Consider the following 23,933-nt stretch of genomic DNA (forward strand, 5'->3'; position numbering starts at 1 on the left):
TTGTGAGGGGCTGGGGGAGAGGGAGGGACTGGCAAGTGACTGCAAATGGGAATAGGATTTCTTTTAGGGATGATGAAATATTTTAAAAATTTAATAGGGGTGATGATGGCCCAACTCTGTCAATATACTACAGGTTATATACCCCTTATCCAGAACATTTGGGAATAGAATTGTTTCAGATTTCGTATTTTTTCAGATTTTGGAAAATTTGCATTTGCACTTGCAGGTTGAACATGCCAAATGCAAAAATCCAAAATCTGAAATGCACACTAAAACATCAAGTTTATATAAAGTTTCAGATTTTGGTGCATTTCGAATTTCTGAGTGGGATGCTCAACATGTAAAACCACTGGATTGCACAAGTGTACGGTGTGTGTGACTATCTTAGCCATTAAAAGTTTTTGTTAACATTCAAAATGTGAAATTTCATCTTAATCTCTCCAGAATGCTGTATTTTCATATAAATTTGGGGTCTATTCATTCAAAGTAAAGAACTAAGACAAATTTATTTACGATTATAACATTTTAAAGTTTTCCACTTACATGTCTTACGGAGCTTGAAGACTCATTTCCAGAAGATAACTCACGCCAGCTACGATTTCTTCTACCATAATTTGGATATTTACGCCTACATGTCCTTTGTCTAGACTGTGACGCCAAAACCACTGAATCCGACTGAAACACAGAAAAACATGCGAATGAAAATCAACACCTAAATAAGGACAGTATCAACAAAATGGGAATTCTATCAAGTTTCCAAAAGGATTTAAAGCAAAAAGAAAAAAATAAAAGGCTTAAAAAGAAGGTAGTATTTCTGCCGCACAGTTTTAACTCAAGCTTAGTAATTTTACTTTTAAGGTCCTTAGAAAACATGAGAAAATGCACATTAGATGGGCATTTTCCAAACTATGCTATAAGTTAACTGGTTTACCAAGAATAAGGGAAAATAACAATAATCTGAAAGGATGTCACCTTAAAAGTATACATCTCAGAAATGAAAAATATATATTCATATATTATGATGCAGTAAGCAACTTCTCAAGGAACGTCTCACTATCTATATACATAGGTGTAAAGAAAAAATGCTCAACATTCTAATCATTAGAGAAATGTAAATCAAAACCACAATGAGATACCATCTCACACTAGTCAGAATGGCTATTATTTAAAAGTCAAGGCCAGACGTGGGGGCTCACACCTGTAATCCCAGCACTTTGGGAGGACAAGGCAGGCAGATCGCTTGAGCCCAGAAGTTCGAGACCAACCCAGGCAACGTGGAGAAACCCCTGCCCCTAAAAAACAACAACAAAAACAAAAAACAAAAAATTAGCTGGGCATGGTGGTACACACCTATAGTCCCAGCTACTAGGGAGGCTGAGATGGAAGGATCAGTCAAGCCCAGGAGGTTGAGGCTGCAGTGAGTGAGCCATGATTGCACCACTACACTCCAGCGTGGGCAAGAGTGAGACCCTACCTCCCCGCAAAAAAAAAAAAAAAAAAAAAAACCTGGGGGGTGGAGGGCATCAAAAAATAGCAGATGCTGATGAAGTTGCAGAGAAAAGAGAATGATTATACACTGCTAGTGAGACTATAATTTAATTCAACCACTGTGGAAAGCAGTTTGACGATCTCTCTCAAAGAACTTAGAATTACCATTCAACCAAATAATCCCATTACTGGGTATACACCCAAAGGAATATAACTCATTCTACCATAATGACATATACATATCTATGTTCACTGCAGCACTATTCACAATAGCATAGGACATGGAATCAGCCTAAATGACCTAAATGTTTTAAATATATTTTTATCAAAACAGAATAATCATTCAAAATCAGCCAAATAAAATAACTATACTGGTTTTAGTTTTTTTAAAAGGCATGCCATTCCCCAACCACCAAAGGCAGATGAGATTACCCAATGAGAGCACATATCCCTTAAATTTATGCACAAGTAAGTTTTCACATGAGTGGGCATCTGTCTAATGAGCATTAGTCAGTTTTAGAATTTCAACATTATCACTGGTTGATCTTAAAATGAACTGAATTTGTCAGTACTGATTTTGGCGAAAATTCCTACTAATGAGTTTCATGAGTGATAATAGGTTAACATGTAGGTGGGCCAAACTTTCACTAAGAAAAACTAGAAAATCTGGTAAAACATATTTTTTAACAAATCTGTTTAAAGGCACTATATGCCTTAAAAGGTTATGAAAAATCACAGAACCAAGATCAAAAAAAGAAGACATGTGTGTGTGTATATATACATATTTTTTAACCCTAGAATTTCATTCTGGAAGAGGAAGCTGGAAGGTTTAGCAAGTAAGTAAAAAACACAGACTAACTGATTGAGTTAGGTTAATAAATTTGCAATTCGGCCGGGCGCAGTGGCTCAAGCCTGTAATCCCAGCACTTTGGGAGGCCGAGACGGGCGGATCACGAGGTCAGGAGATCGAGACCATCCTGGCTAACACGGTGAAACCCCGTATCTACTAAAAATACAAAAACTAGCCGGGCGAAGTGGCGGGCGCCTGTAGTCCCAGCTACTCGGGAGGCTGAGGCAGGAGAATGGCGTAAACCCGGGAGGCGGAGCTTGCAGTGAGCTGAGATCTGGCCACTGCACTCCAGTCCGGGCGACAGAGCGAGACTCCGCCTCAAAATAAATAAATAAATAAATAAATTTGCAATTCATAGCCTCCTATATGTAGGGAAATCCCCCAGGCTTTGGCTGTTAGCCCAAGGGCTACAAGCTAGACCTGTAGGTAAACTATAGATAGAACAGTAATCCCAAGGAACTAAAGCCCATTCCTGTTTGGTTAAGGCAATATAGGCTTGAGAGTGGCCCTAGAAGGCTGCCAGAAGCCAACGTAAATCTTCTCTGGGGACAGAGCCATCCTGTGCTTCAAATCTTTTCTAACATTTAACAGGCAAAAAAGAAACAAAAACATGATGATAAAAAAGGAGAAAATCAATAGGCAATAGAAAATGGTCCACAGAGAAGCAAGACATTGGAAAAAATGAAATTAACAGACCTCTGTTTTTAAAATAGCTATGGCTGATTTCCAAGTAATTAAAACAATGAGAATTTTAGTAGAAAACTGAGAGCCCTAAAAAAAAAAGAACCAAACGAAAATTCAGAATCAAACAATTTAGTAACTAAAATCAAGAACTCAATACCATTGTTAGGCACTAGGCATTTTTTCTCAAGTTTTCAAACTACTCCCTTCTAACAGCTGTATAACCTTAAGTCTACTATTTTAAATCCCAAACAGAAAACCTTAAGCAAGAAACACTCCACTTCAGATGAAAGTCACTGAGTTTTAAAAATCAAAAAGAAAACTCTAAATTTCAATTTAATTTCTAATTTGCTAAGAAAACAGAATTTAGGTTACCTTATGTGAGAGCTGAAGAGTCTTTCTTTTTCTTCCTATTATATAAAGATTTCTTTCCTCTTCACCTTTCTCTAATCGGAAGTCTTCCAGCTTCCTACAAATTTAAATACCCAGTTATATTAACTACTGAAATGATGGATAACTAAAGGATATAAAGAACAAAAACCAGTTTGATTCTATAAATCATAAGTTTATATACTTTAAAAATACACAAAATCTCAAGTTAAAACAAAACTTGTTAAAAATTTATATGAATATAAATAAAATCTCAGAGGCCGTTAGAAGGACCTATTTTTCATATTTGAGGCAAAAATAATTCATTCATTTGTTTTCTGACTGGTCCTATTATGACCAATTCAAACAGAATCTCCCATAATAGCTTTTCAAAACGTCTTCATGATTTTCCAAGGTTGCAATTCCTTTCTCTAAAGAGAAAATAAGCACAGAGTCTGCCTTCTCCACATTTATTCAAGCTATGCTTGATAATTTATAGAAAACAAGAATTACAATGTTACTGGTTTTTCTAATCACCTATATTTCACTCACATGATACAACAAAAAGATTATGTTATTGTGACCAATTTCAAAGCAAAGGACCTGCCACCAAGAAGAAGGTACTAAAAATCATTTTTCTTCTCTGGAAAAGACTGACTGTCCCTTTTCTCCAACTGGAACATTATTAAAACACGTGGCTTTTATGTTTTTGTTTACTTGAACAACTCAAAGGAAAAAGGTTTAATACTGAAATCTTGGCCATGCTCCAAGATATAACTAGACACTCGACAGAGTATAAGAGTGAATGCTGTAAGGACAAAAACTGATTTTTAAGAAAATTACATTTTTCTCTAAGTACGCCTGACAGCCCACACTCACACAGCCCACAGCACACACTAAAGCCCACAGACCGGCCTAAAAGAATTTTTATATGGCCAGACGCAGTGGCCCACGCCTGTAATCCTGGCACTTTGGGAAGCCGAGGCACGTGGATCACCTGAGGTCAGAAGTTCACGACCAGCCTGGCCAACATGGTGAGACCCCGTCTCTACCAAAAATACAAAAAATTAGCTGGGCATGCCAGCTACTCCGGAGGCTGAGGCAGGAGAATCACTTGAATCCGGGAGATGGAGGTTGCAGTGAGCCAGGATCGCGGCATTACACTCCAGCCCAGGCAACAAAAGCAGAACTACATCTCAGGGAAAAAAAAAAAAAAAAAAAAAAACCCTACATGCCTGAATCTCAGGCACAAAAAGAATTACTTTTACTGGTAAGCAACATTATATGCTCATAGCTCTGCACAGCTTTTACCTTTATGCTTTTATATCTATTACCTAAATTTTTCACAACAGACACAAACTTTTATAGTCAGAAAACAAATTTTTAAATACTCTTGATCCTTATCAAATGATATCCTAACATAAAGTGATGCAAAATTCACCCTTGTTTCCACTATTGGAACTGTTGCCATGGGCAATGATCACCACATCTCAATCAAGTACCGCCTTTATAAAATCTCACGTGAGCTTTATTTTAGAAGAAAATGCTAGAAAAAGCTATGTTCTTTTTTGTGAAAATTATATTATGGCAGAGAGCTAGCTGCCGTTCTCCTTTTCTTCCTTAGAAACACAATTCCAATTTTTATCCAGGCTCTTTGCTGCTTTAAATAGACACTGTGTTACCTACTGTCCTCCTTAGCTTAGTATGGTCGAGTGACAACATTCTGATCAATGAGTTATAAGCAGAAATGCCACGTGGGTACTTAAAGCAAGTTCCCTTGACTAGAAACGTCCTTTCTGACATATGAACATCTTTCTTCTTTTGTTCTAAATCTCAACCTACATCACAAATACAGATAGGTAATGGCTACAGCTTCAGCAGCTATCTTGGACTATGCGATGACCTTAAGACTAGAAGCCAACGCTGCATGCAGTGGTTAATGCCTGTAATCCCAGAACTTTGGGAGGCCAAGGCAGGTGTATCACCTGAAGTCAGGAGTTTGAGACCAGCCTGGCCAACACGGTGAAACCCCATCTCTACTGAAAATACAAAATTAGCCAGGTGTGGTGACCCATGACTGTAGTTCCAGCTACTCTGGAGGCTGAGGCAAGAGAATCGCTTGCACCCAGGAGGCAGAGGCTGCAGTGAGCCGAGATCATGCCATTGCACTCCAGCCTGGGTGACAAAAGCGAAATTCTGTCTCAAAAAAAGAAAAAAAAAAGACTAGAAGCCAAGCTCCATGATGGAGATAAGAAACACAGGAGTCTAAGTTTCTGATTAACTGTGGAACCACTATTCCAGCCTTAGATTATTTCTAGTCTTCCTTCAGATAAGAAAATAAATGCTTGTGTGTTTAAGAAACCAATTTTTCGGGTTTTTCTCTCGACACCTGTTTGCTTCCCTTGGTTTTGATAAAAAGCGTCCCAAAATGACAGTTTTAGTTCTGATGACCATAAGACTTAGATGCCAATTTAAAACTTTATTATAGCATACTATATACACATTGATTTTCTGTATTTCTTATCATAGTTCCACATTTTGCTTTTCACTGTTTTCTAGTCCTTCCCAAATTCACAGAACAATATATAAGTACTATCTAATACCACTCCAGCATTCACTGAAACTCTTCTGGTTAAACATAAAAAAACACAAAGATAAATTTACAAAATTATCTTCAAGCTATTAAGTTATTATGAGACACAAACATGAGAAAATACTGACACATTTTAGGTATCATTGAAAAAGTATTTGCTGCTTCCATTTCAATAACTCAAATCAGTACATTACAACTCAGCACCAAACTACTGCCCATATTATAATTACAAAATATCATTTCTACACTTGATCTTAGCCAAAAGGCCTAGAAGCAATATAAAATATCATTTCTTAGGCTGGGCGTGGTGGCTCACACCTGTAATCCCAGCACTTTGGGAGGCCAAGGCAGGTGGATCACCTGAGGTCGGGAGTGCGAGACCAGCCTGACCAACATGGAAAAACCCCATCTCTACTAAAAATACAAAATTAGCCAGGCATGGTGGCGCATGCCTGTAGTCCCAGCTACCTGGGAGGCTGAGGCAGGAGAATCACTTGAACCCAGAGGCAGAAGTTGTGGTGAACCGAGATCGTGCCATTGCACTCCAGCCTGGACAACGAAAGCAACTCTGTCTCAAAAAAATATAAAAGAAAATAGGGCTGCTTAAAAGACTAATTTCAGATATAGGTCAAAAAATTTACAAGTTGAACTATAATACCTTCCCCTGTCTCATAGCAAGGATGCTATGGAAAACTACTAGTCATTTTGAAAGGACAGGGAGCCTTGAAAAGAGGCTCCTCATGGCTAGAAAAGAGATGATTTAAATATCAATAAAGAATATCAGAAGTAAGTTAAACCCCAGCTATTTGATTTACACATTAAAACACATACACATACAAACTGGTCATTGCTGAATAATGAAAAGGAATAAATCTTTATTTTAAAGCGAAATAAGCATCTACTCTGCCTTTCCTATACAAGCTTTGCTACTGGATAATTAAGTATACTTGGGTAGATTTCTTTTTTAGAAGTGTGCAAGATAATAAATGAAGAAGTTTTCATAAAGTTAAAAATCATGATTTTATAACAGCTAATAAATTAATGATCTACACATTAAGCATTGATAGCTGCTAACATCACAAAAAGAGGCTATTTATGTGTGCCTTCTAATAGAATTATCATTTATGAAGCAGTCTTGCAAAAAACTGAAAACATTTATGACATCTGAAACAACTGGAACACAGTCTGGATATTTGGTTATACTGAGAAACCAAGGTATGGTTTTTATAAGGTATGGTAACGGCATTATTTTATACATTTTTAAATTTCTTACCTTTTAGAAATACACACTAATATGCTTACGGACAAAAATAATATTATATGTAGGATTTCTTTCAAAATAATACTGAAAGGACAAAAGTGGGTTTGTGTGTGTGTATGGATAAAAAAGGACAAAGCCGGGCGCGGCGGCTCACGCCTATAATCCCAGCACTTTGGGAGACTGAGGCAGGTGGATCACCTGAGGTCAGGAGTTCGAGACCAGCTGGTCAACATAGTGAAACACTGTCTCTACTAAAAATATAAAAAATTAACTGGGCGTGGTGGTGGGAGCCTGTAATCCCAGCTACTCGGGAGGCTGAGGCAGGAGAATCACATGATCCCGGGAAGCAGAGGTTGCAGTGAGCCGAGATCACGCCACTGCACTCCAGCCCGGGCAACAAGAGCGAAACTCTATCTCAAAAAAAAAAAAGAAACGAAATGAGACTAGCTCTGAAAACCTTTAACGTAGTAAAAACATTAGAGAATAATTTTGACATTTTCCTACCACAATTTAATAGTAAGATTCCCACTCATTACTAAAATATGTATACAATTATTTACACAATTAATGGAATATAGAATGTGTAAATAACCATAATGAATATATTTTCACAGACAGAAACATTATAAATAGATATCCTAAAACAAACCTAAATATGCCTAGTGGTACCTCTGGTACAACCACTCTTCGTTTCCAAGCCTGCAGGTCACGTTCTGTAGCAATCTGACTGCGTGGAGCATTTTGATGCATCTGACGAACACCTTCAACTTGTCCACTACGGCGCAGACCAATGTTTGGAGGGGACTGAATGTCTAAGCTCAGTCTTCTAAAACCTAGGAAACAATGATCAGGAAGTGATTCCAATACACTTTTAAACTAATATACATTTAACATGTAACAAGCACACGTTCACCTAAGATGCCCACCAAAAATAAAGAACTAAGACAGTATCTACTGAAAAAACTTTGTGAGAAAAATATTTTTTAAATTAATTTTCTGTACAGACAAGGTCTCACTATGTTGCCCGGGCTAGTCTCAAACTCCTGGCCTCATGCAATCCTCCCACCATGGCTTCCCAAAGCGCTGGGATTATAGGCATGAGTCACCGCACTCAGCCTGACAAAATCTTTACATGACTAAGATCAACATGTAGAATACTGAACAAACATTAACTATTAAATCTAAATTTCCATTTTTACTAGACTTTCAGAAATTATAAAATGTACATTTTACATTATATATGCATTCCTAAAAACTGTGCCGTCTTCAAAATTGCACACTAAAAAAAGGTCTTTGAAAAATTTGCACGGAAGACAGATATCTGAAATCAAGGTGGTCTTACAACAGTAATCATGATTCTCAAGAGATAATCTGAGACACCAAGGCAAGTAGCTGTCAAGATGGTTATTAAAAAGACAAACAAATAAAATGTTGTGGGTTAATGCCAGCCGTGCTTAAACTAGAGCTGGGCAAGTGGGTGATGAGGCAATGAAGACAACAGTGAAGCTCTGAGCCTGAGGGGCTGCTGTTTAGGTGGGTATAGGAGGCTGAGCAACCTCCCATGAGCTGGAAGCCACAGAGACCAGCCTCTGAGGAGGAAGTCCCAGACAAAGTGCTTATTTTCTTATAATTCAAGGTGAAGGGGCTCCTGCTACTAACACAACAGAAAACCTGAGGGTTATATTGATTCTCGTGGGAAGCTATGGAGCTGTACTCCAGCCATGCCAGCTCTTCTTGCGTAGGGAAAAATCCACAAATGAATGCAACTTCTGCACTCTTCTATGTACACACTGTATTTACCAATCACACATGTACCAATGTGCATCAGAGAACACGCTATGCTTCACCAACTTCAAATGGCATTAAATGCCCCGCTAGTAAACCAAGCATTTATATTAAAATACTATACATTGAAGAAACATTTTTGAATTGAGAAATATAAATTCTAAATTTAACTGCCCAAGTCATAGCGTTATTCTCCAACAATTTGAAAACATGCATAAAGTTATTCATCACATCACTTATAATAGCAAAGTATAAGAAACAACCTAAATGCCCATAAAGAGATTACAAAGATTAGTTACTCCACACAGAGGAGGAGTATGAAGCTATAATAAAAAAAAAGATGAAGAATTCTGTGAACTGATATGGGTTTCTAGGCAATACAGTAGGTACAGAAGAATGCGTTTATGTATCTTGTGCCTCTTGCCATAACAGACTGAAGACATAGTATCAACTATTCAGTATTCCTGTCTAAATGTTTAACCTGAATCCAATTATGAGGAAATAATCAGACAAATCCAAATTGAGAGCAATCTTGTGAAAACAACAGGCCCGAATCTTTCCAAAGTACCAGTGCTCTGAGGAAACTTTTCAGGATTAAAAGACATAGGTTGGGCGCGGTGGCTCAAGCCTATAATCCTAGCACTTTGGGAGGCCGAGATCGGCGGATCACGAGGTCAGGAGATCGAGACCATCCTGGCTAACATGGGGAAACCCCGTCTCTACTAAAAAATACAAAAAACTAGCCGGGCGAGGTGGCGGGCACCTGCAGTCCCAGCTACTCGGGAGGCCGAGGCAGGAGAATGGCATAAACCCGGGAGGTGGAGCTTGCAGTGAGCTGAGATCCGGCCACTGCACTTCAGGCTGGGCAACAGAGCGAGACTCCGTCTCAAAAAAAAAAAAAAAAAAAAACTAAAGCAAGTATAGTAATATAAGGAATCTAGGTAAAAAATTAAAATAAAATAAAATATAAAAGACATAATCCTAAAATGTAATGAGCAGGGCTTCATTAAATCCTAAATTTTTCTAAAAACAGGCATGAGGAAGGACAAGTTATTGGGACAACTGGGAAGTGTAAGTAAGGACTCAAAATTAGATAGCAGTGCTGTATCAACAATTATATTCAGCTTATTGAATGTGATCACTGTATTATGGTTATGTAAGAGAATATCTCTAGTTCTTGGATGATACAGGATGAAGCACTAAGGTATAAAGTGTCGCAAGTCTTACTCTCAAACCCTTCAGAAAAACATAGAGGAATGTGTGTGTGCACACATGCACACAAAAACAGCTAAAGCGGCCGGGCGCGGTGGCTCAAGCTTGTAATCTCAGCACTTTGGGAGGCCGAGACGGGCGGATCACAAGGTCAGGAGATCGAGACCATCCTGGCTAACACGGTGAAACTCCATCTCTACTAAAAATATAAAAAACTAGCCGGGCGAGGTGGCAGCGCCTGTAGTCCCAGCTACTCGGGAGGCTGAGGCAGGAGAATGGCATAAACCCGGGAGGCGGAGCTTGTAGTGAGCTGAGATCCGGCCACTGCACTCCAGCCTGGGCCACAGAGCGAGACTCCGTCTCAAAAAAAAAAAAAAAAAAAAGCTAAAGCAAGTATAGCAACATAAGGAATCTAGGTAAAAAATATATGGGTATTCATAGTATCCTTCTTCCAACCTCTCTTTCCAAAATAAAAAAATAAGTCTTATGCTGTAAGTTTAAGAGAAAAAGATACTATTTTAAATGAATAATGAAACTTGTAAATCACATTGGACTAGAAAGAGTAAATAGCGGAAATAATTTAGAGGAGACTGGCGATTGTTATGTATTTACTTCTACACTGCACTATTAAGGACTCAACACTGAAAACTCATTAAGTTTTCAAACTTTCTGATTCAGTAAGAAAAATCATACTCTACCCAATACAGTTTTTCAAAAATTACCAATGTTAAAGCAAAGAAAAGCTAGAACTACGTTTTTATTTTAAAAAGCAATGTTATTCGCTCCTGTTTAATACAATTTTGTAAATACTGTATATTTACAGCACAAAAGGCTTCAGCAGTACTTGAAACTCAAATACCCATTTGTTACTACATCATCTTACACCTCATAAAGCCACCTTCAGACTACTAATTAAATTGTAAAAATACAATGTTTACTTAAGTTTCTCACATTGCATGTACTTGACAAAGACTTCGTTTACTCTTTAATTTCAATGCAGCCATATTCAGGTAAAATATTTATCATTATTTATTACCTCTCCGGGGTGTTTCTTCACCATTTGAAAGTCCTCTTGGAGTAGTATCCTGATCGGCTCCCATTCTCTGATCTTGCTGCTGCTGCAACTGTCTTATCATTCCATCAAGAATACTCGATTCTGGGCTGCGTTCATCATTATCATTGGTTTGCAGGCTTATAATTTGTTCAATTACCTCTCCATCACCTACAAATTCAATTATTTAGTATATAATCATATAAAAGCAGAAAACAAAATTTCGTTAGGGTACAAATTAAAATACATTAACAATGGTCAGAATTCCCATTTTTGAAAAATAACCAGTTTAAAAAGATACTCTACATGGTCACCAAGAAGTCAAGAGAAAAGATTCAAAGCCAACAGAAGTCTTCCTGTAGAGGACTAAATACTACGAAAACCTCAAAGCAGCCTCTGAAATTCCTGCAAGTGGAAACATGGAAACATGTTTCTGTAAAACTTTATTATGCTGTTTCCACACTAATGCCCCTCACTATACTCGATATATTTCACTAAAATCTTATTCCCCAGAGTCTCTAACTGGAACAGAGCAACTATGGGTCATTTCCAATGTCGAGAAAATCCCTGAGATTTAATTTCTTCTCTATGTCTTAAGAAAGGAGAAATAAGGGAGGTAAGACCTTTTTTAAGCCTTCAACATAGCTCTCCCCCTGCCCCAAGAGTCCTCGGAGAACAGTGAAATTGATAGTGGTAATTACATAAGCCTCTCCCACTAATCTCAAATTACTTTCTTAGATATGTTTTTAGCATAGTTAGTACCCATCAATTCTTACTTCAAGTACAGAAATTTTTTGAGATGGAGTTTCACTCTTTTTGCCCAGGCTGGAGTGCAGTGGCGCCATTTTGGCTTACTGCAAGCTCCGCCTCCCAGGTTCAGGCCATTCTCCTGCCTCAGCCTCCCGACTAGCTGGGACTACAGGCGGGTGCCACCATGTCTGGCTGATTTTTTGTTTTTTTGTTTTTTTGTTTTTTTTTTTAGTAGAGATGGGGTTTCACCATGTTAGCCAGGATGGTCTTGATCTCCTGACCTCGTGATCCACCCACCTCAATCTCCCTAAGTGCTGGGATTACAGCCGGAGCGTGGTGGCTCACACCTGTAATCCCAGCACTTTTGGAAGCCAAGGCAGGTGGATCACTTGAGGTCAAGAGTTCAAGATCAGTCTCTACTGAAAATACAAAAAAAATTAGCCAGGCCTGGTGGCGCACACCTGTTAATAACAGCTACTCAGGAGGCTGAGTCTAGAGAACTGCCTGAACCCAGGAGGCAAAGGTTGCAGTGAGCCAAGATCATGCCACTGCACTCCAGCCTGGGTGACAGAGTCAAACTGCGTCTCAAATAAACAGATAGATAGACAGATAGATAGATAAATAAAATAAAAAATAAAGGAGATTAATAAGGTAATAATCAAAAGGAATGCAAAAATATAACTTGCCACCATAAAAACATACAGAGAAACTGCAAAACCTCATATAGTATTATGGGATGGGCAAGGGGGGACACATTTCCATTCTGCTAACTAAGACTCCCTTGCATATTACTGATAATGTCTTTGTTTTATTATGGAAACCCATCAAGAACTTAAAAGAGGCCGGGCGCGGTGGCTCAAGCCTGTAATCCCAGCACTTTGGAAGGCCGAGACGGGCGGATCACGAGGTCAGGAGATCGAGACCATCCTGGCTAATACGGTGAAACCCTGTCTCTACTTAAAAAAATACAAAAAACTAGCCGGGCGAGGTGGCGGGCGCCTGTAGTCCCAGCTACTCAGGAGGCTGAGGCAGGAGAATGGCGTAAACCCGGGAGGCGGAGCTTGCAGTGAGCTGAGATCCGGCCACTGCACTCCAGCCTGGGTGGCAAAGCAAGACTCCGTCTCAAAAAAAAAAAAAAAAAAAGAACTTAAAAGAGCTAAATGTCATATCTCATATTAACTTTGTCTTTAAGAATCAGTAACTTTTTATCACTCTCAAAAAATGAGTTGAAAAGGCAGTACATAGAGCCTTAATCTAAAAAAAGATAAGAAGACTTTAATTAGTATTGCTTATAACACAAAATTTCTAAGATGACAACATGATACTAAAGGGAAAACAGCAAAGAAGATTTCTAATCGCCATAAACCAGAATAACCTAAGTCTATATAGCTTTTCTTTTTTTTTCTTTTTGGTAGAGACAAGGTCTTGCTATATTGCCCAGGCTGGTCTCAAACTCCTGAGCTCAAGCAATCTGCCTGCCTCAGCCTCCCAAAGTGCTAAGATTATAGGCGTGAGCCACTGCACTCAGCTTAACTTTTCTTTCATAGCACAGAACACTTAACTGTTAACTTCTCAAATATCACAATTATAACTGTCTCTATGGAATAATACAATCGATACTGAAATATTGAAAGAGGGTTCTACCCATGAAAGCTTAACTGATAGAGGAAGTGGCCTTCTGCCATAAACAACTACAATGCTGGAAAAAATATACATAAAACAAAAGCTTTCAGACATTGCACAACAGGCAGCACAAGACTGTGATCCCTGAGAGAAGGGGAACAATGGAGACAAACCCTTTGATTGCTCCAGATTACTGTCTGGAGGTAGTCTTCAAGTTACAGAACGAGGAACCCAAACAGCATCCACAGATCTAACTGAGTTGAGGAGACAGAGATGAGAGTTTGCTGGAAGAGGAAAGTTAAAATATGCAGGACTGAATATCAGAGGAGAGTGAATTGCACACAAAGCTCCAGAGATCTGTAGTGAGGTCCCATCAATTATTTGACTAAATACTGATACGTGGCCGGGCATGGTGGCTCATGCCTGTAATCCCTGCACTTTGGGAGGCTGAGGCGGGCGGATTACCTGAGATCAGGAGTTCAAGACCAGACTGGTCAGCATGGTAAAACCTCATCTCTACTAAAAATACAAAAATTAGCCTGGTGTGGTGGCGCACACCTGCAGTCCCAGCTACTTGGGAAGCTGAGGCAGGGAAACTGCTTGGACCCAAGATAAGCCAAGATCACACCAATGAACTTAAGCCTGGGCAACAGAGCAAGACTCTGTCTAAAAAAAAAATTTTTTTTTAATTAAATACTGATATGTGTACGCATGGGGTAGAACTCCACTATTGAGGGGAAAACATAAAAAAGCAGTTGCGCAAAAAATTTGCAGAACTCCCACAGGGCAAAAAATAGTTCAAGTTCCCAGGAGCCAGAATACACAGCAGAAGTGCTTTATGCACACTTCCAGTTTTAATATCTAGAATATTAAAAAGACATGTATTCAAATGCAGAGCAGTAAAGGATATAATAACTCCTACTATTTTGGTGCCACAACCAAGATTTGTGCTACACTGCCAGAAGTTTATTTCTACCCACCCGTGATCCATCAGTACAAATGTCAACACTATAAAAAAAAAAATCTCAGTATTGTTATGAAGATGGCTGCGACCTTGCAGACTCCATAAAAGGTTGCAGATACACCTATGGGTCTGCAAACCACACACTGACAATTTCTGCCCTAAAGCAATCATTACATACAAATTAACAGGTATTGCTAATAAGAAACTAGTGGAGGTCATGTCGAACACAATAAAAAAATCACCAATCCCAAAGAAGAAGAAAAAAAGAAAAAGGAAAAAGGCACAAAGAACGAAAAGAATATAGAGGAAACATATAGCAATATTCTATGTTCGAACCCATACTATATGAACATTTAAGTGTTCACACTCTACACTTAATAGAGTAGTTAATACTTAAATCCCAATTAAAAGACAAGTTATCAAATTTGACATATAAAGACACAGATCAGCTGGAAGAATTGACAAAAGATATACCATGACAATACTGATCCAAAAGGTGAATTGGCTATATTAATATGAAACAAGACTCTTCAAAACAAAAAATATTTTCAGAAATACAGAGAAACATTTCATCAGAAAAGAATTATTTCATCCAGAAGACAAGCAATCCAAAATGTGTATGCACCTAATGAATGAGCTTTAAAATACATAAAGTAAGAACTGAGTAAACTGAAGAGAGAAATGACAAATTCCACGTGACAGTTGGATGCTTCAATCTGGATGATAGCCCCAAACTGGAAACAAACCTTTAACCATCAGTGAATGCAAAAACAAATGACGATATACCCATCTATTTCATGAGGCACTATCTGCCCCAATGAATAAACAGGAACAAACTACTGACACATGCAACAACACTAAGGAATCTCAAAAGCACCATACTAACTCAAAGAAGCCAGACACAAAAGATTACACTTTGTGGCCAAGCGCAGTGGCTCACGCCTGTAATCCTAGCACTTTGGGAGACTGAGGCAGGCAGATCATGAGGTCAAGAAATCAAGACCATCCTGGTCAACATGGTGAAACCCCATCTCTACTAAAAATACAAAGATTAGTTGGGTGTGGTGGCACACGCCTATAGTCCCAGCTACTCAGGAGGCTGAAGCAGGAGAACCACTTGAACTCGGGAGGCGGAGGTTGCAGTGAGCCAAGATCATGCAACTGCACTCCAGCCTGCCAACAGAGCAACACTTTGTCTCCAAAAAAAAAAAAAAAAAGATTACACTTTGTATATAAAACCCTCTTAAAGGACAAAATTAAAGTGACAGAAAATATAACACTGTTTACAAGGGACTGAGAGAAAGGATAGGACTGACTCCAAACAGGTCCTGGGGACTTTTGGGGGCGGTATAAATGTTTTATATCTTGATTGTGGTGGTGGTTACTTGATTATTTAACATCTGTCAAAACATATTTGACAGCCTGGGAAACATGGCAAAACCCCGTCTCTACTAAAAATACAAAAATTAGCCAGATGTGTTGGCACACGCCTACAGTCCCAGCTACTCAGGAGGCTGAGTTAGGAGGATCACTTGACCCTGGGAGGCCGGAGGCTGCAGTCAACCAAGATCGCATCACTGCACTCCAGCCTGGGCAAACGAGTAAGACCCTGCCTCAAAAAATAAACACATACACACACACTTGAATTGTACACTTAAAATTGGTGAATTTTGTATATAAAGTACACTTCAATAAAAGTAATAAAAAATAACATTTGAAATAGCCAGCATATACTAATCTACATTAGGTTTTAACTTTATATATAGCTGATGATTTTCAATAAATCCTCATCCAAAAACACAAATAGCTTTTTTCCTTTAATATCTGTAGAGAAACGCTGCCCTGCTATTAACACAAAAAAGAACTTTGCACTTGGCTATGACAGAGAAAAGTACAAGACAAACCTGGAACACCCTACATCCAGAAAAGGAAAGAAGTGACTGAAAAAGTATAAGGGACTTGGGAAAGGACAGTTTCAAAAGGCTCTGAGAGTCAAACCTAAGGGTTATGTGAATAATATAACCCACTAACCACACCCAGAAGCCCATACTAAAATGTAATGAGCCTCATCAATAAATAAAGGGGTGAGCAATAGACAGTCATATGCAATGATACATATGACGCAATGACAGAACAACGATAAAGTTAGAAAATAACCACTTTGCAGTATTCACAGTAACAACTGATTCAGGCAAAACTCATCAATGGGTCCTAAAACTTGAGGGTAAAGTTTGACAATGAACAGGTTATTGACATACCACCCCGCAAATTACCATTAATTACAAAGAGAAAAATATTAAGTTTATAGTGAAGAAACTTGGCAAATACCACATTAACCAAGGGTTCAAAAACAACATTACCAGTAACTAGACAAACCACAATCATAAGCATCCTGACAGGATGCTCTATTAAGACTAGAACATCATTTATGTTGTATTCTGTCAAAAATGCATAACTGGAACCTAATCAAGAGGAAGTAGACAAACCCAGATTGAGGCCTTCTACAAAATTCCTGACCTATAATCTTCAAATACATCAATATCATGGAAGTCAAAAACTGACAACCTGCTACAGATTAAAGGAAATGAAGGAACTATGACAACTAAATTTCATATTTCATATGTGGTCCCAAATTGGGAGAATTTTAAAAGCTATAAACAGACATTATTAGAATAACTGGAAATTTTTGGTTATACACTATAGATTTGATAATATTATTATTTGAATGTAAAATGTCCTAATTGTCATAAGTGTCTATAGTTATGTAAGAGAATGTCGTTCTTATTTAGAGGTAAATGGTGCATGAGGTCCAGAAGTTAAATGGTTCAAAACAATATACAGATAAAAAAAGATAAAACAAATATTTCAAAATATTAATAACTAGGGAATCTAAAGGGAAGGAAATTCTTTATATTATACTTTAAGATATTCACGTACAACTTTAAAAAAAAAAAAAAAAGACTGCACTTACTTGTTGCCACATAGCCCAGCTGTGGAATCAAATGTTCATCTGCGGAATTTTCTCGGCCTGGTACTAATCTCTGATACTTGGTTGGATGAGGATTTCCATCTACATCTACCAAGAATGGTGGAGGCATAAGATGAGGAGCCTGCTGAGTTTGCTCATCTAAGACATAATTATTAGAATCTCTAATAAGTGGTCGATAGTCAGTATGGAAGAACATCTGATCAGGAATCTAGAAAAATGAAGTTCACAGGATGGCATTTTAAGGTTCATACATATTAAAGGAAATAAGTATTAAACAGTTAATTAAAACTAGAAAAACAAGGAAATCAAATCAGTCAGCTAAACTGTCAGCTCATAACTGCTACTTGCATGCAACAACAAAGTATTAAAAATGACCTTTTCATATGGTTTGCTGCATCCAAAACCAAATATCAGAAGATGCCCATGAGAATCTGTACAGGCAAAATGCTGTCCATCCTGTGAAAACTTACAGTCAAACACAGCTCCATGTCCTTGTCCTTCAATCTAGGAAACACAAAGAGGAAAAAGTTAGGACCAATTCTATGCAAGTGATTTGCTATGTAAACTTGTTTAATGTGGATAACCTGTGACAATATAACCCTTCTGAAAAAAAAATTTAAAAACAAATGTTTCGGCCTGGCATGGTACCTCACACCTGTAATCCCAGCACTTTATGAGGTGGAAGCAGGTAGACTGCCTGAGCACAGGAGTTCGAAACCACGCTGGGCAACATGGTGAAACCCTGTCTCTACTAAAAATACAAAAAATTAGCCAGGCATGGTGGTGTGCGTCTGTAGTCCCAGCTACTCGGGAGACACGAGAATCGTTTGAACCCAGGAGGCAGGGGTTACAGTGAGCCAAGACTGCACCACTGTACTCCACTGCACTCCAGCCTGGGTGACAGAGTGAGACTCTGTAAAACAAAAATAAAAACAAATGTTTCATTAAGCATATACACCAATCGCTAGTCCCAAAAAATAAAATTCATTTTAGATATAACTAGCCTAGAAAAAGGTCTTCAAAGTTCTTCTAAGCATTAGTTCTCCAAGTGCTCAAATGAAAGCTAACAACCCAATCCAAAGTGAAGGCTTCTTTTACTTCTTATAAATAATTTCATAAATTTTTGTCTTCATATATAATAAAAGGATAATAAGCTACAAGATAAATGAATGAAGATTAACAAAATTTGGTATTCATGAACTAAAATGAACACTTTCCTAGATTTTAAGGAGGGCTCTACTTCAACTCACTAAGATGACTAAGCACCATGCAAAATTTGGCAATGCTGCCAGATCTCAAGCATATATATGGAAAAGCTCACAGTCACAATTACCTGAACTTCAAACTACCAGAGATTACAGAAAGGATGCTCTAAATCTATCGTGAGTGTAACCTTAAATAGATTATTTTTATACTGTTTTATTCTTCCTTTCAAACTGTAAAGTCTATTAGTTTAATATCATCAACTTATAGTAGTTAGTTATTTGTTTAACTCTGCAGGGTAGAGCTATACATATTTGTTGTCTGCACCTTTAACTTTCCAGTAACTAAACGTTGTGCGTTCAGTGTTGGAAAAATGAGACATCTACGCAGTAAGTGCCAGAAGAAACTCACGTCCACACCCAAATAAGTCACTGCTTGAATAGTGATACCTCACTATTGCTGCACATGAATGGATGCCAATTATCGAACATGGAAAAAATAAAGTTACTCGGATATTCAGAGGATTGCTGACTAAGATGTGCATATTAATTCATATTCTCTTAACATAAAAAGGAAAAAATTGTTTGTATATATATAAATTTTTTCCTCCAACTGATCATTAAAACATAGGAACACGGATTCATCCACATGGTCCTTCCAGGAGCCACCTGTGCCACAGCACAACCTGCACCTGTGTACCACTTCGCATCCCTGGCCTGGGACCATCAGTCATAGTTAAAGCAGACGCTGGTGGAGAGGGAGTGGCAAAATCTCAAAGCTGGCAAGCTGAAGATGGTGGCAGCAACTCTTCCCGTCGTACACGTGGACTTAACTGCACCAAAAGAATACTTGCCGAGATGAAAGTTTTCTCAAATGGGCAAACCTATCTAAGCAGAGCAAGGAAAATGGAGATTCACTTGTAATTTGAAGTGTCCTACACAATGATTCCTGACAAAATGCAACCTGCAACTGTGTCTGGAGAAAAATGTCACATTAAAGTTTATTATGTATTCATGAAATATTGTTGCTATTAGTAACTGACAACTCTATTTAGTTTATCTAGAATTAGGAATTATGAGCCTCTCAGCTGAGCAGTAAGGAAATGTCAGTAAACAAGGCCAGTTTTCGCTATGCAACTGGAAAGATCATTGTTGCCCACGTGAAATGTTTTCTCAGATTATTCTTTGGCATAGAATTTTTCCGCTAATATTCTGCTTAAAGCCTAAATTAATGTAGTTTTTGTTTTGCGGAGTTAAATTCAGGATATAATATTAGTTCTGAGTTTCAAAGGATAGTTAAGGTAATGGATGTTATCCTATGGATTTTTAAATGACAGAAAAATTGTCCGAGAATGCTTAGTTCTTTTTCCAATAATTTGAACACACAGAAACACAGCTCTCAGAGATGCCTAATCATGTATTTGTACTTTGGTCATACTATTTGAAATGTTTTAGAATGCATTTAATCAAAGGTCTAAGAACCTGAGACTCAAAGGTCTAAGAATTCATCAATAGGATGCTACTACACTGCATCTAAAATACATTACACAGGCCGGGCACAGTGGCTCACGCCTGTCATCCCAGCACTTTGGAAGGCCAAGGCAGGCAATCACAAGATCCGGAGATTGAGACCATCCTGACTAACATGGTGAAATCCCATGTCTACTGAAAATACAAAAACAAAATGAGCCGGGCATGGTGGCAGGCACCCGTAATCCCAGCTACTCGGGAAGCTGAGGCAGGAGAATGGCGTGAACCCGGGAGGCGGAGCCTGCAGTAAGCTGAGATCGTGCCACTGCACTCCAGCCTGGGTGACAGAGCGAGACTCTGTCTCAAAAAAAAAAAAAAGTACACTTTGAATTGTAACTCAGTATAAGCTGAAGAGTAAACTCACAAAATGTCTCACACATATAAAGCCTTAAAAATGCTAAAACCTTTTTTTTTTTTTTTGAGATGGAGTCTCGCTCTGTGGCCCAGGCTGGAGTGCAGTGGCACGATCTCAGCTCACTGCAAGCTCCGCCTCCCGGGTTTATGCCATTCTCCTGCCTCAGCCTCCCGAGTAGCTGGGACTACAGGCACCCGCCACCTCGCCTGGCTAGTTTTTTGTATTTTTTAGTAGAGACGGGGTTTCACCGACTAGGCCAGGATGGTCTCGATCTCCTGACCTCGTGATCCACCCGTCTCAGCCTCCCAAAGTGCTGGGATTACAGGCTTGAGCCACCGTGCCCGGCCCCTAAAACCCTTTTACACAATAATTCCTTCAGAATTTATCTCAGGGAAATAATCATGTACAAGGCTATTCAAAGTGCCATACATATTTTAGAAACCACTTAAGTACTCAACAATAGAAATTGTGTAAAAGTTAACTTTCTTCTGAGACAGGATGAATTTATACTCAAAAATACATCCATAAATTCTTTAAAAATAAAAATTTCAAAAAAAGATTTTTACATGAAATAAGATTACAAAACTATGTGCAAGCACATTTACCCACGTAACCAACCTGCACATCCTGCACATAGCAGGTAGCCCCTGAACTTAAAAGTTGGAGGAGGAAAAAAAAAACTACCACTGTATGCAAAGATGCCAACTAATAAATATGGAAGGAATTATGCCATTGGAAAATCTTCAATGGATCCAATACTTGTGGGTAAAAATTTAATAAGAAACAGGTTATTTAGATTAGTCTCAAAAGAGCTAGTAAAAAAATTAGTTCAATAATTATATTGGGAGGCCGAGGCAGGTGATCACCTGAAGTCAGGAGTTCAAGACCAGCCTGGCCAACACGGTGAAACCCCGTCTCTACTAAAAATACAAAAAATTAGCTGGGTGTGGTGGCAGGTGCCTGTAATCCCAGCTACTCGGGAGGCTGAGGCAGGAGAATCGCTTGAACCCAGGAGGTGGAGGTTGCAGTTAACCCAGATCACACCATTGCACTCCAGCCTGGGCAACAGAGCAGAACTCCATCTCCAAAATAAAACAAAAAATTATCACCATAATAAGGGGACAAATAAATACCATGTGCCTCCTAATATGATTCATGAAGGACACAATATCATTTATGTTTTACTTCATTTAAAAAAACTGTAACAATCTAATCATGAAAAAATATCAGACAAAACTGAGGACACTCTGTAACAATACTTGCTAATATTCAACAAAAGTTAAAGGCCAATAAAGAGGAAAAACAAAAAAGGCTGAGAGGGGCCTGATGATAATTAAAGAAAACTAGAGGCTGGGCACAGTGGCTCACGCTTGTAAACCCAGCACTTTGGAAGGCCGAGGCTGGCAGATCAAGAGGTCAGGAGATCGAGACCATCCTGGCTAACATACTGAAACCCTGTCTCTACTAAAAAATACAAAAAAATTAGCCGGGCGTGGTGGTGGGTGCCTGTAGTTCCAGCTACTTGGGAGGCTAAGGCAGGAGAATGGCATGAACCCAGGAGGCAGAGCTTGCTGTGAGCCAAGATCGTGCCACTGCACTCCAGCCTGGGCGACAGAGCGAGACTCCGTTTCAAAAAGAAAAAAGAAAAGAAAAGAAAAAAAAAGAAAACTAAAAAGATACAACCACTTAAACACAATGCATGAGCTTGAACTGGATTCTGGTCCACAGAGCAAAATGTATCTAAAAAGATATTACTGAGACAACAGAAAAAAATTTGAATATAGACCTAACTAGATAATGCTATTTTATAAATGTTAAATTTGCTGATTAGTAACTATAATTATGATTATGTGAAGAAGTTCTCAAAAGATACAGTAGTATCCTCATTTGGTTCTAGAATACACATATGCAAAATTTTTTTCTATTTTTTTTTTTAAGAATATACCTGTGCAAAAAGAAAAAGGCTAGGAAAATCTAATAATGTTTTATTTCTAGAACAACCATCTTGGGAGCTTTCTTTTTTAAGAGAGTGTCTCACTACATTGCCCAGGCTGGTGTTGAACTCCTGGGCTCAAGCAATCCTCCTGCCTCAGGGTCCCAAAGTTCTGGAAGTTCAGAGTCACCACACCCAGCCCAAGGTTACTAAAACTCCAGTAATCAAATACTGTAATATGTGGTTAATATTGAATATTAATAATGTCATTTTATTATTTTGTTACCATTTTTATATTTCTATTTATCAAATATTTCAATAAATTCAAGTAGTGAAAAAGTTTTTATAATTGCCATAATTTTACCAATTTAAACACATAGGCACACAAAATGCTAAACAGGTAACTTAAAAATGTCTCCCTCATATAAATCAGTCATACAGAAAATTTCACGTAGGTATGTATATACATGTAACTGTCAAATATTTAGTAGGCTTTGAATATGCTGATTTGTAAAAACAAACTGCCAAAACAAGCAGATCAATTTCTGGCTAAGCCTTGTAACCCAAACACTCTAAACAAATTCAAGCATGTATCAAGGTACATATCACTTCACTTACCATATTAAAATAATGTTTCATCTTGGTACCTTTTGTAATATCCCATATAAATATGCTGCCATCGTGTCCTGCAGATAACATAATTCTGGAATCAAAGGGATGCGTCTCCAGAACAAATACTTCATCAGCATGTCCCTTTAACAAAATCATAACATTAAGGAGGGTTTACAAGTTACAAATTAAAAACTTAAAAATACATACTGTTACAGCATATACTTTTAAAAATGTATTAGACAATAATTTATAATTATAAAAATTTCTAATCATTTCATAGTTTACATGAAACTTGTTCAGTATATTACTTTTATAGCTTCAAAATTAAAATCATAGTTCAAAAAATCTCATTTGTTACACTGTACCAGAAACTACCTACCAGTAAGTTATGAAGCAGTTGTCCAGTGTAAGAATTCCACACTTTGAGGACATGATCATTCACAGCTGTGACAACAATGCTATCATTCTGATTCCAAGCTATCATTGTTACTTTAGGTTTCATAAACCTTTCCTCTTCCGAAGATAAATCCCTAACAAAAAAATAACACAACACGTAAACGTATTTAGATAGTCGGCTATAAAATGTATACAATCCTTCATCAATACAAAAATAAAGAAATCCAACCCATGTGCCTATCTCTTCAACCCTACAGTGAGTTCATCACAACTGACCCAGAACAGATTT

The 23,933-nt window shown here is 38.1% G+C and overlaps 1 protein-coding gene and 1 pseudogene across 2 annotated transcripts in view; both read right to left on the reverse strand.

Annotated features, from left to right (window-relative positions):
* The window catches only part of BRWD1 (bromodomain and WD repeat domain containing 1), a 132,920-nt gene that overhangs the window by 65,042 nt on the left and 43,945 nt on the right, over nucleotides 1-23,933 (reverse strand). For both annotated transcript variants that reach the window (XM_033232486.1, XM_033232488.1), the window contains 8 exons: nucleotides 23,628-23,778; nucleotides 23,255-23,389; nucleotides 17,992-18,120; nucleotides 17,599-17,824; nucleotides 11,276-11,461; nucleotides 7,892-8,075; nucleotides 3,395-3,488; nucleotides 544-675 (listed from right to left, as the gene is read on the reverse strand). In XM_033232486.1, the coding sequence (XP_033088377.1) occupies nucleotides 544-675; nucleotides 3,395-3,488; nucleotides 7,892-8,075; nucleotides 11,276-11,461; nucleotides 17,599-17,824; nucleotides 17,992-18,120; nucleotides 23,255-23,389; nucleotides 23,628-23,778 (1,237 nt within the window). The remainder of the gene's footprint in view (nucleotides 1-543; nucleotides 676-3,394; nucleotides 3,489-7,891; nucleotides 8,076-11,275; nucleotides 11,462-17,598; nucleotides 17,825-17,991; nucleotides 18,121-23,254; nucleotides 23,390-23,627; nucleotides 23,779-23,933) is intronic.
* Nucleotides 6,115-6,259, reverse strand: LOC117096801 (annotated as a pseudogene).

The sequence above is a fragment of the Trachypithecus francoisi genome, unplaced genomic scaffold (genome assembly GCF_009764315.1).
Source record: "Trachypithecus francoisi isolate TF-2019V2 unplaced genomic scaffold, Tfra_2.0 Lachesis_group14, whole genome shotgun sequence".
Lineage (NCBI taxonomy): Eukaryota > Metazoa > Chordata > Mammalia > Primates > Cercopithecidae > Trachypithecus > Trachypithecus francoisi.